Source organism: Sorghum bicolor, chromosome 10 (assembly GCF_000003195.3).
Source record: "Sorghum bicolor cultivar BTx623 chromosome 10, Sorghum_bicolor_NCBIv3, whole genome shotgun sequence".
Classification (NCBI taxonomy): domain Eukaryota; kingdom Viridiplantae; phylum Streptophyta; class Magnoliopsida; order Poales; family Poaceae; genus Sorghum; species Sorghum bicolor.
The window spans coordinates 43036957-43051846 of record NC_012879.2 but is presented as its reverse complement, the minus strand read 5'-3'; the positions used below and the strand labels follow the sequence as shown (position 1 = coordinate 43051846).

General features: G+C 44.7%; 1 protein-coding gene across 1 annotated transcript; it reads left to right on the top strand.

The window, feature by feature from the left end:
* LOC8058829 lies at positions 9129 to 14297 on the top strand. The gene is made up of 3 exons (XM_002438419.2): positions 9129 to 9806; positions 12073 to 12198; positions 12501 to 14297. The coding sequence occupies exons 1-3, from the start codon at positions 9291 to 9293 to the stop codon at positions 13998 to 14000; spliced, it is 2142 nt and encodes a 713-aa protein (XP_002438464.1). The 5' UTR covers positions 9129 to 9290; the 3' UTR covers positions 14001 to 14297.

Sequence of the window (14890 nt, the reverse complement as noted above, 5' to 3'; positions counted from 1 at the left end):
GGCTCCTGGCAACGCCTATATTCTAGAAACTCTCGAAGGAGTTGAATTTCCCAGAGCATTGAATGGCAAATATTTAAAAAAGTACTACCCCAGCATATGGATCGATGCATAAAAGTTAAGTGCCGATAACACTCCTATCGGCTGGATTTAAATGTTTGAGGGCAGACTTAATGTTTCAAAAAACGCCGATAACAGTCTTATCGGCTAGACTAAAAGCCAAAAGCAGGAAGAAAAAGGTGTGTTGCCGATAAAAGCTTCAGATGTTCAGCAGCGCTTGGATTGCCGATATGGCGCGCAGCCGGATCTGATTGGCTGTCTCTATCTCTTTGATATCATCGTCGGCAGAACCTTCAATTGGCTTCAGCTTCCTCTTCAGTTGCAGCGCTTTACGACCATGGATGTTTCGTTCCTGTTCAAGATGCTTGATGGCCTCCGGCAGCTGACTATCTTCCTGTTGGGCTTGGGACAGGGCGTCTTCCACTTGCTTGAGTTCAGCCAGCAGAGCTTCTCTTTTGGCCGATAGATCGGACATTTTCTGCTTCAGTGCGTCACCTGAGGACTTTAAGATGCCGATGCTCTTATGTTTCTCATCGGCTAAGAGTTTTTCTTTTGCCATCTCCTCAGAAAGTTGGACTTGAGCAGCTCTGTCGGCAAGGCGCCGGGTAGCTCTCTGGTACTGTAACTGCCGGCTTTCTAGATGTGCGGCGTGGAAGAGTGCTTCCTCGGCATCGGCAGGGATTTGGCCTCTAAGGGTCTTGAACAGAGCTTTGGCTGGGTCGGAATCATCGACCAGTTGGGTTGTGTCTTGATGAAGTATGGCCGACAACTCCTCCAGCCTAGCTTTGGTTTCTGCCGATACGATTCCAACTGCCTGAGAAGAGCTTGCTTCCTCGCCCTCTTCTTCAAAGATATCAATGGCGAAGGAAAATAAGCTGTCGGGAGAATCTTGTTCCTGAAGATGAAATAAGTCAATTTTATGGTCAAGACATCAGCGGATGATACCGATTGAAAGGTGGATGACTTACTTGCTTCAGGGCAATTTCCTGCCTTTGACTCAGAGAGGCCGATAGAGCTGCAGGTTGATCGGCGGATGTTGCCGATAGAATGATATCGCCTGAAAGAAGACAGGAAGGGTTATAAGAAGAAATGAAGATAAGTTTATCGGTAGGAGTATTGTTGGGATATGTTACCCGGAATTGGAACAACAGTTGTTTGGATTGAGGAGACCGCCGATGATATAACTGGACCTGCCGGGCCAGTTGTTTGTTCGCCTACGTCAGATAATGCGCCTGCTGTTCGAGGTACTTCTTGCTGAGGTTCTTCGGTCTGTAGTGCTTCCTGTATTGATTGAGGAGATGTTCCTTGCTGTGCTTGGGCTCCTGGAGGGGAAGGAGAAGATCCCACCGGGGTTGGAAACACCGGAGGAGGAGGAGAAGTTGCCACTTTCTGACGCTTTGGTCCAGTCTTGACGCCTTGGACGCCTTTCCTCTTTGGCTGGCTAGACTGGGGGAGATCGGCACCTTGACGTTTGGCTTTTGCCGATGTACCAGTTTGCTGCAACAACAATAAAGAGTTTATAAGCACAGACAACCGATATAAAGATAAGTCAGCATAAATAAAAAGGGGTTTTAAACAGATTGCCTTGAAAGCTTGCGCCAGAGTGGAAGCAGTTACCGGTGGAGATGTCTGAGTTTTCCTGGTAGTAACCTTCTTGAGACGCGCACCCCGATGTACGATGGAGGCCAGAGTGGGAGCATTGTGGCCGATTGAGGAGATCGGGCCTGATGGGAATAAGTCGATCGGCTTGCCACTCCTGCTGACCGATGGGGGGATGTTATCAATCTGCAAAAAGAATACGGGGGTAAATTATCAATGAGAATAGTATTGGAAAATGAGACATCGGTTCAAAGCACTTACAATGTCGTCAGGAACTTCATATTCGGAGTCGATCATGCCGCGGTATGAGAGAGCCGATCTGCAGAATAAATTCTCCTTCCATTCTGCCCACCATAGCTTGTATGCTTGAGTGATAAAGGCAGCTGGAACCCATTCTGATAGATCTACATCTGTATCGGCATTTGGTGGTAACTGGGCTACTCGGGTCCACTCGAGGAGGTTAGCAATGGGTTCTCTGGGCTTTATTACATCGGCATAAGGAAGTGCGATCGGCAATTGGCCGAAAGCCAGCTGGCGAGCTAATGCCGATGGGTTGTAGAATTCATAGGTTTGGGGAGAGGTTTTTGTGCTGCCGAAGAAGTTCACTGGTATGGCTCTGGGAGTCACGATTGCCATCATCACCTCATTGTCCCTATCAAGAGCGTCGTCGAATGGATTGAAGGTCAGAGGGAGCATGCTGTCTGGGTCGTCATAAGCTAGCCACGGTCGTTCATCTCTGGCCAGACCCTCATACAGCGTTTCGAAGAATCGGCCGATCTGATCCGGAGCGTTCCCTGAACCGGGTAAAACTATAACGGCTTCGCCGAAGTTCAGGGGGGCACGTGTTGCCGATTCCTCTTCGCCCAACACATGGTTCTCGGCTATATCTCTTGGGAAATGCTGAGAGAACAAGTTGAGATCAAGGCGTTTGTGCAGGTGCAGATTGAGCCACATATTGATAAACCACCAAGGACCTCCCAAGTTGCCGATAGGTTGGCCGAGTAGGAGTTTTTGGGCTACCTGATGAAGGAGGTGATAAACAGCGCCGAGCAGATAGCGGCCGAGAGGAAATTGACCACCGCTAGCCAACCTTTCTGCTGCCGATAGGTAGACAGAAGTCGGTCCTGCCGATCGACCACAGAATACGAACTTGTCTAGCCACATGTTCAGAAAAGTGGTTTGTTCCTTTAGGGTGACAGGTCCTTTCCCGCGGTACTTCTGGATGTACCCTGACCAGCCGCCGATAGCGCGAGTCTCCACTTTGGCGCTGGGGGCGGTATCGAAAAAGTGGGTGCTATCGGCAGAAGATATGTCTAACCCAGTGAGCATGGCTACATCGGCAAGGGTAGGAGAAGCAGGGCCGTGGCCGAAAACAAAAGCGTTGAGAGTATCTGACCAGAAGTAAGATGCGGCTATCAGCAACGACTCGTTTCTGTGCATATCGGCAATGGACAGCCTGATGCATTGAGCTAATTTCCTCTCACCCCATTGAATTTCATAAGAGTTGCTGACCCTCAAGAACCAGTCTTTCCATCCTACAGTAGGGCTAGGCCAAGAACGAAAGGTGTCTTTCCATAGATCTAGAGTAAAGTTTTCAGCTCTAAAGGGAATCCTGTTGGTTTCTGCGTTGATGAGGTCGGTTGGATCTGGATCCCCTAGGGGGCCGAGACACTGAAGATGCGGTTGATCGGTAGGGATGACAATTTTGTTGGATAATTCCTGGTGTTTTGGGGAATAAAAATACAAAGAAAAAGGGGGAAGGAAAATATTCGGTAAGGTAAATCGCAGATGAACAGGAATGCAGGAAAAAGGTACAATGGATGAGATGAAAGTCTGACCTCGGGGACGATGAAACCGACGGCCATCTTGTCGTGAAGGTGGGCGCTGGAAGACGCCGGAGTTGACGAAGAAGGATGCTTGTCGGAGATCTTGAGGGTTGAGAAGGGCGCCGCCGCTGGAAAAGTAAAGTTGGATGGCAGGATGGTGTAGTGGGAAAGGAGTACCCAAGAAGGAGCTATTTATAGGGCAAGATGGACAGGGGCAAATCTGACTTATTTCTTTGCCACATCCGAGAAACCCGAGGTACTCGAGTAGATATGGTAACTGTTCGCACGATAATCCAGGGATTGTGCAGGTGATTTGACGGGAAGCGGTCATTATCTAAAGATATTTTACTGTGTATGATCTTTTGGTCGATCCATCGGTAATGTTCTATAACGGTCATCTTGCCGATGGGCGGATAGAGGGGAAGTGACCGTTTTTGCGGACATCCTGGGCAGAGCATCGGCAGATTGTTGTAACGGTATTGTTGCCGATGTACGATTAGGAGAGATGCCCGTTTGGGAAGTTGTGGATTTCGAGAGATCTGCGGAGGATTAGGATCAGGGTTGCCCAGATTGAGGTTGTCGGTTACCAGATTAGGAGCATTAATTGCGGAAAGGACATCATTACTGCAGAGAATTTCGGAGCATTAATAGTTTTATACTCCGAAACTGGGGGGCATGTGTTGACACCATTTTTGGGCACGTGTCCAGGATGGCAGGACAGGGTGGCAGTACGATGCGGGTTGCTGGTAAGGATGGTTGCCGATGAGGGAAAGGTTGAGTATGACTAAGTCCTCAAACAGTAATATGATGCCGATGACCAAGTAAAAGGGTCTGCCGATGACTATGGCAAGGGAATTGCCGATGACGCAAAGGAAGAGTCCGGAAGCTGCCAGTTGTCATGTGGAGGAGTTCCGGTTTGTCACGAAGGATGGTTTTATTGTTTCCTTATGTTATTCGTATCGTTTTGTATACGGGTTCCGTGTAATTTAGAATTCGAATTCTAATCGTGTCTGGTCGTAGCTCTTTGGGCAGGGTATAAATATAAGCCCTAAGACCTTGTAATCAGATCATCTATCAAGAAATCAATCAAACATACGTTTTACTCATATTCCAGCGTTTACTTTTCGACGACTTCGTCACCCTTTTTCTTTCTTATTACGAGTTCTTAGGAATTCGTCGACTTAAGCTCGGCGTATTCTCGAGTTCCGCGTGAGTACCTCTTAGCCGTGACATCCGGGCGCATCGCTGTTGTCAGGACTAAAGTATTCGAGTTATCACCTTTGCCGATAGTAGGGTCAAATCGGCTGGCACGCCTTAACGTTTGAATTGGGTATTAGCCCTTTGTGTTTGCAGATCAATTTCGCATCAACAGCTACACCTCTTAGCCACTGACAAGTGTTGGTCGACACAACAGGGATGTAGCATGTCGGTAAGCATGTGAACCTTAGGAGAAAATCATGTGTCTCATTTGTGATTGTTCATTAGACTTCTTCTAGTGATTGGACTTCATATTATTGTGATTGGTTCATCCCCTCTATGTGGCAGTATAAAGATCAAATCCTCTTATTTACATTTCCGCAAACTAGAGTAGCTTACTTACTTGTATAGAAACTTTAAGTAGCTCTCTACTGTAAGTAGAGACATAGTTCTTATGTGCCTAGTGACTATAGCAACTAGAATTGTTGGTTAGGTGGCTTGCCATTTGCTAACCTCTTGCTCTAGCGAGTTTGTAGAATTTTTAAATAGGCTATTCACGCCCCTCTAGCCATATTAGGACCTTTCAGGGAGGGGCTCTATTTTTATAGGCCGGTGGAGTGAACCGTAGCCCTTAGATCAAACTAACTTGAATGGATGGAGGAGATCAATCCTTAGAAGTGATTGTGATAGTAGGGTGCTGATAGGTAGGGCCTACCTGTATCGGCCATCCTAGGGGCTGGGTCGGCTGACCTAGCCATCTTCTAGTTGGGTCCTACCTTCACACGATGTGTCTTCTTGTGTCTTCTAGATCCTTCTCTATTTGGTTTCGCCAAGAAATATTCTTTTTAGCCCGATATTCTTCATATCTCCTTCATATTTCCTGATACACCCCTGTAGAATACAAATTCTACAAAACAATGGAATTCTGTTAGATAACCCCCTATGCTACGTTGATATTATGTTGTATTATCCTTTTTATGATTGGTTGATGGGTTGCTTTATGGTAGTTAAGGACCGTCAACAGTCACCTTCTCAGCAAGCTCCTATGCAAGGTCCCTAGTGCGACTATGGCATTCTGCGACAATATATCCTCCGTCTACAGGTCCTGGAATCCCATTCATCACTGGCGCACAAAACACATGAAACTAGACATTTATTTTGTCTGCGAAAAGGTGGACATTGGAAGCTTTGAGTCATGCATGTTCCCAGTGTGCGACAACTCACAGATGTGTTCATGAAAGGTTTGCCTCTGGTGTTGTTTTTCGAGTTTAGAGATAGCCTCACCATCATGGACGTCGATGTCGAGACTGTGGAGGGTGTTAGCAAAACCAAGCCTCCAACACGTAGTTCTGCATGCAGCACTGAATCTTCAGTGCTTATCCGGTTAGCCATTGCACACCGTGCACCCATCGCGTGCCTAGGCCTCTAGATGACACGCACCGTTGTGGCTCATTGGTGATATTTAGGTCTCATTTGGTTATGGCTCTGGCTCCTTTCTATGGTGCATGGAAGAACCGACAAATCCTTTATACAATACATAGAGAAACTAGTGAAAATAAAAATAATGGCTTAATTCATTTTAGATAATTGAGATAAAAAATTATTTTACACGAAGGAGTTAGAGCCAAAGTCGTATGAAACTCCACCAAAGGGAGGTCTTAATTACTCACAAAACTAACACAATAACTAAAAAACTAACACAATAACTCAGCTATTGTAAGCTACAATCACAATAGTCATAGGTATCTTTGTGCTAGTCCTCGCTACAAATATTTAACTATTGGCATTTGACTATAATTTATATTCTTGTATTTCATAGACCCCTCCTGAACCATAAACCAATATTGAGAGCATGGCATACATTTTTGGGTGTGTCACACCAACAAACGACTAAAGCTTTGCTTAAGCATCAACCGTGTCTGTACACTCGCTCTCGTCATGTGGGCTATTTCTCTTCCTCCTCACATCCTCACCAGCATGACCCGCCACCGACATCCCCAGTCACCCTGTCTAGCAGCTCCTTTGCCCTGTGGTGGCGTGTTAGGGATTCGTCGGAGCTCCACAGCGGCGATGATGGCCACGAAGCTCCGAACCCTAGTGCCCCATGGTGGCCGCCTTCTTTCCCGCTTTCCGCCTCCTTCCGCGGCGAGCTATGCCCATGGAGCTCCTTGCCCTGACGTGGTCTGGCCGCCTTCACCATCACCATGGCCTCTAAACCACCCTAACGCCGTCTCCACCGCTTGTCCGGCCTTCCTTCCCCGAACCCCCTTCTATGGCCGCCAGAGATGGAGAAGAAGAGGAGAGAGCACGAGAGGGGGAAATGTTGAAACTAATGTTGACGAGGTCTTCATCTTCGTCATTGTCATCATCTTCTTCCTCTTCGGTGGGGCATAGGAACGTGAGTTCAGGTCCTGGCACATCGACTGATGACCGACCGTTGAGTAAATTTGTATATTTTTTGGATCAGCCTATCCCACAATCACATGTTTTTTTCCTGGTTGAACACTCGTTTTTTTCCAACCGCACGACGAAGATCCAATGGTCTTGATTGTTTATTCTACCTTTGGCCTTCTTCTACCTCTAGATTACCCCTGCCCCCGCCCACTGCCCAACCGCAACACTGTAGGGCTTCTTCTACCTCTAGCTCTAGCCAAGCCCTACCATGTCTGCGGCGGCCTCCCTCTTCCTCTCCCCACCTGCCATTGATTTCTTCTCTAACACCAGCGAACGCCCGAGACAACCCCGCCTTGACTTTGCTTAGCCCCCTCCGCCGCTGTCAGGGCGCCTAAATCGCTCTGCCACCATGCCCACCAGTCAGCCCCCCTATCTGGTTGCCTCTCTCTAGTTGGCTCCTTATATACCCGACAGAGTTGAAAAAAAGAGGAGGAGAGGCTCACAAGAAGCCTAGAGTCTTTGTCTTCGGTGGAAGATGAGGAGAAGGCCGCCTACCTCATCACGGGCGTGAGCACGTTGCCTAGCGTCGATCACTAGAGGAAGAAGACGTCGGCTGTGAGCATACGCTACGCCAAAAGAAATCATAGTGTGGAAATCGGCAAAACAACCCATTGTTGTTTACTTCCTTTGTCCACAAATAAATGCACATCTTGTATAATGCATGTCTATGCTTTTCGAGAAATCAAACTTTTTAAAGCTTGACTAGAAATATATTAAATAGTATCAATATTTATATCTACAAATAAGTATATTATATGAAAATATATTTCATACTCGATCTAATATATATTACATATGATAAATATTAGTATATTTTATATATATTTAGTCAAATTTAAAAAAGTTTGACTTGTTAAAAAACGAGATGCACATTTATTTGAGTACGGAGGAAGCAGCTTTTCTATATTTTTTTACTCCAAAACAAAATAATAATGAGTGTTACACGTAGCACATGCTCATCACGCTGCATGATTCTCTATTGGAAAAAGTCTACATAACCTCCCAAATTATCAAGGGTGGACTACTTCGCCCCCCGAACTATAAAACCAGATATTCTACCCTCTGAACTTTCAAAACCGGTCAAATAACCTCCTAGAGTGGTTTTGGATGGTGGTTTTGTCTTTTTCTTTTTTATTTATTTCCGCTAAATCTTTGAAAAATCATAAAAAAATCATAAAATGAAAATTTCAATTTTGTTGGACTTCTGATGAGTAGATCTACATAGTGAATATATAATATGGTATACTTTAGTATAAAGTTTTTGTTGTAGCTTTAAATCTATATTTTTCTGTAATTAAATCGAATAATTCATATATGCAGTTCCTATGATCCAATTATGGTGAAATTTTTATGGTGGGCTCATTATTGTATGCTTGAACTATGGTAAAAGTTTCATACCCAGTGGATCACGTATAACTTAGTTATCAATTTATTTAGCTTTATTCTTGTTAAATCTATGCTTTATTTATAACTAAGTTATACGTGATCCAATGAGTATGAAATTTTTACCATAGTTCAAGCATACAATAATGAGCCCACCATAAAACTTTTATCACAATTGGACCACAGGAACTGCATATATGAATTATTCAAATTAATTACAGAAAAACATAAATTTAAAGCTACAGCAAAAATTTTGTACTAAAGTATACCATATTATATATTCACTGTGTAGATCAACTCATCAAGAGTCCAAGAAAATTAAAATTTTCATTTTATGATTTATTATGATTTTTCAAATATTTAGCAAAAATAAATAAAAAAGAAAAAGACAAAACCACCCTTCAAAACCACTCGAGGGGGTTATTTGACCGGTTTTGAAAGTTCAGATGGTAGAATATCCGGTTTCATAGTTCAGAGGTAAAGTAGTCCACCCTAGATAGTTTAAGGGTTATGTAGACTTTTTCCATTCTCTATTCTTCCTCTCACTAGTCTTCATCCCGGCCCCGGCCCCGGCCCGGCCCAGCTTGTCAGCCTTCTCAGTTCTCACACATTCATCGCACACAGATTCCCACTGTACATAGCGAGACAGCAGAAGCGAAGCTGAGAGAGCAGAGCATGATGGCTCTATAGTCAGACAAGAAAGAAAGGCAGTGCAGGGCTGCAGGGGAAGAGGGAGCCCCGCCCAAGATCGCAAAGGCAAAGCGGCACACATCCATGGAGGTGGAGCCACCACCAGCTGCCGCGGCCGCTGTAGGAGCAGCCCTTCTGAAATGCCGCGGCAACGGTGCCGGCGGGGAGCCAACGGTCGAGGCCTTTGGTAAGGCGGGGTCGAGGAGCCCGAGCCGCGCGGCCCCGCGGGGACCTCCACAAGAACCGAACGGCACCCCCGGGCCAAGTCACCGCCGCGGGGAGGAGGAGGAAGAGGAGCCGCTGCGGCGGGGGCTCGCGGCGGCTCAGGCGCGGGCACGGGCGCGGCGGAAGGCGGGGCACGCCACGCCGTCGCCGTCCTGGAAGCTGGAACCGTCGCCGCCGCGGCCGGAGGATGAGGCGCTGGCCGAGGCGGATTCGGGAGCGGGGAGGAGGGGCGCGCCGGCCGCGTCGGCGCGGCAGCTGGGCGCCACCCTGTGGGAGATCCAAGACGTCATCCGGGCCGCCGGCGCGGGCCGACGGATCCGGCGCCGCGGGCGGAGGGCGCCCACCGCCGATGACGCGAGTGCGGATGCGGATCGGGTATGAACTTTGCCATCGGCGTCGCTTTTTTCCGGTCAAACTTGATGACGCTAGTGGTCAGCTTGATGTCAGTATGCGTGCATCATCTAATGCTTCTCTTCCCACCTTTTTTTTGTGGGTTTCTTGGATCACGTCGCTCGATCTTGCGTCAAATCACTCAAATAACGCTGCCTTTTGGTCCCTAATAAAAAAAAAACTTCGGTGGATTAGCAGCTATTATATGCTTGTTCCCTCGTGTGGTTAGCTGTTTTCAGTTCTTTTCAGTGTTGCTAAATATTACATGCCTTTCTGTGACAAACTGACAGCATCAGATAGAATACAAGAGTGAGTTATGGAGCATCTGTGTATATCCTCTTCGGTTCTTTTATCAGAAACAGTTCGATACTCATAGTCTACCACTAAGCACTTTGTGATTCGATTATAGTTACTGTTAAGTCTTGGTTGTAAGTTGCATAATTTTTTTTAAGAGAATTAACTCTGCTTCTAAGAAAGCAACAGGCAACAAAGTTTGCTGGGGATACCAGCCACATTACAGGTCCATGCTAGATAGAACTAGCCATTTCACTACTACAAGAAGAACTGCATAATTTTCCTTTTTTTAAAAAAAAAATATTTCTTCTCCACCTACTTTAGTTGAATTTTCAGAGCGAGCAAGTAAATGCAGCCATAAAAGCTGAATCCAAGTTTTTGTGATAGTGTTGTCTGCACGACCCTTGCAATTGAGTATTTGCTGGTACTCGTTTGACTTATGATGTACTGGATATATCATATATGGTGGATCTGTAGGTGGCCACTGTACAATACTGTTGTTATTCCGGCCTTTTGTTGCGTGGGGTGATGCACCGTGATTTTCTGTTGAGCAGTAACAGCTATACAATTATTTTGTGGTAGTGGATGGGATTCTTGGTGTAGTTTGTGGTAGTGGTACGGATACCTCATTTGGTTTGAAGTGCTTAAGTGTAGTTTGCTGATCCAAGCATAGATCCGAAGTCCAGTTATATTAGAACATCACTGTTTTTTTTATTTAGGGTGTCCAAATTGATAAGCTATAAGCGAAACACAAAGAATATTAAAATTAGTGCTGCATGAACATCTAATATGGACTAAAGATGAGCCTAAGTTCGGCGCACTTGCATGTATTGTGAGCTTCAGTGTGGTGGACTGAGCTTCAGTGTCAACATGTACATGGAATTAGAATTAGAATTATATACTAGATGATTGTGAGTTCATTTCTTTTTAATGTTTATGACATTTTCCATCCTAAGGCCTAAGGCATACTCGTATCTTTGTCTCGTTTTGTATGCTTTAATTTCTTCATTTGTGGTTTCTCCTAATATAGCTTCTGTTTACCGAGCTACCTATTTCTTTCTGTAGGAATCACCAAACTACATTGTGTTCTTGAGTATTTAGCATGCTTGTACTTGATATTTTTGTTCAGTTATTTATTCACGAGAGCTTTTTGTTCAGTTATTTATCCACGAGAGCATGGAGAAACCTTGCCTCGGTTAGGGACAGTGAAGTGGTAAAGAAAGTGTATATCAGGCGGTGGTTGCAACTTTTTAAAGTATGTAACTGGTAGTTGTGAAAAAAAAAATCGCATAGATCCTAAAAACTTGCAATATGCACTTCATTCTTGTTTAATTGTTTATGCATTTGTTTTTCTGTGACCAAGTTTCATGTTCTTAACGAAGTAGAGGGGCCTTGGTTTCTGCTCACACCATGCAACTTGTAAGGCTCCCCTCAATTCCGTTCACTGGCGGAGGGCTGTGGAGGCCAAGCTGGGTGCTGCACCCCCTCCATACACTGTCCACTGAAATGTATAAAAGTAGTGTTAGCTTGTTGAATGTAAACTCAATCTGACAGATTGGCCCCGTCTTGGTTTGGCACCATGCTCTGCCACTGCCTCCATCATATCATTTGGAAACATAGTTTGTTTCATTCTTTTCTGATTTATCATGCATTCTTATTGCACAGCAGGATGTACATTTTCAGTTTGGTTTATACTTACAAAACACATTATAATAATATTCCACAGGGAACAATGTAAACCTCTATTTTGAAGGTGCATGGTGATGCTTTTCGTTGAATATGGCTAAGATTTGTGTCTTTTTTTTATTTAATCCTGTCCCCCTTTGTTCTGAATTTGACTTTCCTTGGGATCAATAGTGTCAATCTTGCTTTCCACTCTGGATATCACAGCTTGATTTTTTGCTGTTTCACAAAGGACATGCAAACTGAATGTCATAAGTTTCTTCTTACATTTCAGCCACGGAGTTCAGGTGGCTTTGGAGCACAAATTGCAGCTTCAGTCATCGAGCATGAGAAGTTACATGAAGAAAGATGTCACTCAAGACAGCCTCTTTCTCCTGCAAGTTACACTAGCTCTGTTGGGGTATGTATGCATTCACTCCCTCTACAGACTTCTTGGTTTACTTTGGTGTTTTACTTACAGCATTAGTTAGAAATGGCAGTTCTGCTGACATTCACTCCCTCTTCTGTCTCGCTCTTGTCTATATAAGAAGTTATGGACTGTATTATACTTCTCCAAATGCAATATGTCCATTCTATCATGATGTGCACTGTTTTTATCGTGTCACACTTGTGATGCATTGCATATTATCAGTTCCGAGTTCTGCAGCTCGAAACACTTCTGAATTAATACATGTTTCTCAAAAGCATCCAATCATTTGACAGGCAACCACAATAAACCTTATCAGCCCTACTCGGTCGTTGGATTGCAATGCCAGATTTAGGCAGCCAGGTAATGATATTAAAACGTCAACAGAGCTACTGAAAGTTCTCAATCGAATATGGAGCTTGGAAGAACAGCATGCAGCTGATGTGTCAGCAATGAAGGGATTGAAACGAGAGTTGCATCATGCCCAGGCATGCATTCAAGAACTTATGCAAGAGAGGCAGCGGTATCATCACGAAATTGATTCACTAGCCAGGCAAGTCACTGAAGACAAAATGGCTCGAAGGAGCAAGGACCAAGAGAAGATGAGAGCAGCCCTTCGGTCCCTGCAAGAGGAACTTGAAGATGAGAGACGTCTAAGGAAACATTCTGAGACTCTCCATAGGAAGCTAGGCAAAGAGCTATCTGAGATGAAATCAGCATTTTGCAAGGCTGTGAAGGCTCTGGAAAAAGAGAAGAAGACAACCTGCCTGTTGGAAGATCTTTGTGATGAGTTTGCGAAAGGAATCAGAAACTATGAGGAGGAAGTCAGGTTGTTAAAGCAAAAGCATGTAAAGGAGTATGAACACAAGTTTGACAAGTCTGTAGTTCATATTTCAGAAGCATGGCTTGATGAGCGAATGCAGATGCATAAGACTAATATGCGGGCAGATTTGTCTGGGAAAACCTCAATCACAGAGCGGCTGAGCAGTGAAATTGAGGGTTTTCTTCATCATGCTAAAGGGCTAGGTTATACCAAGAATGATAACTTAGACAATGGTAATGAAAAGCGTGATGCAAGTTTGTGCCGGCAGTCCCTTGAGTCGGTCCATCTGAATGGAGCCACTAGTGCCCCTCAGCTAGCTGAAGATGATGATGGTAGTTCTATTGCCAGTGACTTACATTGCTTTGAACTGAACATGCATGGAGGTGCCATTAGGAATCATGACCTTGCAGGAACTCGAAGGAGGGTTACAGGTTGCATGCATTCACCAATGCGAAGGCTGGAATATTCCAATGGCATATCTGTCGAAGGTTCACCGATGTCAAATGCACCACCTTGCCCAAAGAAAGAAAAGACAAGGTCTAGCGTTAGCAGACAACAATTTATCACCTCAACACCAGAAATTAGCTCACGCAATGATGCTAGCCTTGCTCCTGCAGATGAGCAGAACGAAACTGTCATGACCCAAGTCTCTAGGCGATTACGTGACGACCTGTTGAAGATCAAATCAGAGGCTCCTCAACATGCCTATCTAGGGCAAAAATCAAACCAGCCCCGGACAAATCAATTTCATGAATCTACTTCACGGGATCTTTGTGATGTGCGCAGTCCAGCACGGCATCTGAATAACCCAGCCCAGTCCTTGGGTTACGAGACATCTGAACCCCCAGCTCATCAGCTCATAGGCACAAAGGAGAACACTCTGAAGGCGAAACTACTGCAAGCAAGGCTAGAGGGGCAGCACGCTCGACTGAGCGCATCAGTATTCCCCTTGATCAGCACAAGAAGGAAATGATGTCACTCCTGAGCTTCCATGATTTCGATCCGCAACTTATATAGTTGCAATTGTAAGATATCTGACTTAATAGCTGAATATTAGCTCGAGGCAATTGGACTTAGTGTTCGGTGTTCCTGCACGCCCCAAATTGCAGGTTATGTGAATCCTAGATCCAGCTGATATGGTTTTCGTTGTAGATTTGATCTGCTAACCGTCAGACTAGAATCGAATCGAGATGGGCATGGTAATCATATCTTGTAACTTTTGTACAGTAATAATTTCTAGTTATTAATATTTTGCTTTAGCCATGGCCAATCTTGTCCCTTTTCTCGAAACGAATAATGGTCTGCATGTACTGCAATTTTTCACCCCCAGACTGAGGCCTTGTTTACATCCGAATTTTTTTTTGGATTTTAACACTGTAGCACTTTCGTTTTTATTTGACAAACATTGTCTAATTATGGAGTAACAAAGTTTAAAAGATTCGTCTGGTGATTTACAAGTAACTGTGCAATTAGTTTTTGTTTTCATTTATATTTAATGTTCTATGCATTGTGATGAGGAATCTTGAATTTTTTTTTTTTTTTTTTTTGTTTTTGAGTGAACTAAACAAGGCCTGACTCAGCTGCTTCGAGCCACTAGTTAAAAGATCACCTAAAAATAAAAAGTTGACATTGAAAGATCAAGTCATGGAACTGCAAATCCTAGTGCGCTTTTCGTAGTTCCCAATCTGTATGTAATGATGCCTGCCTGACTTTCTGATCGGCTATTATATGACAATATGTACCTGCAGTTTTGCTTTTGCTTATGGTTTGGAGTTGGGGATGATTCCTGTACAGTTGGTGGATGAAAATATGCAGGCTGGGCCATCAGCCTTTCAACCATCATGATAGATCGGCCACAGCATT

Bases quoted from the DNA above. Each gene is read 5' to 3' on its own strand.
- LOC8058829 (XM_002438419.2), top strand. From the start codon at position 9,291: ATGGAGGTGGAGCCACCACCAGCTGCCGCGGCCGCTGTAGGAGCAGCC. The intron at 9,807-12,072 runs GTATGAACTTTG...CTTACATTTCAG, and splicing joins CGAGTGCGGATGCGGATCGG to CCACGGAGTTCAGGTGGCTT. The intron at 12,199-12,500 runs GTATGTATGCAT...ATCATTTGACAG, and splicing joins GTTACACTAGCTCTGTTGGG to GCAACCACAATAAACCTTAT.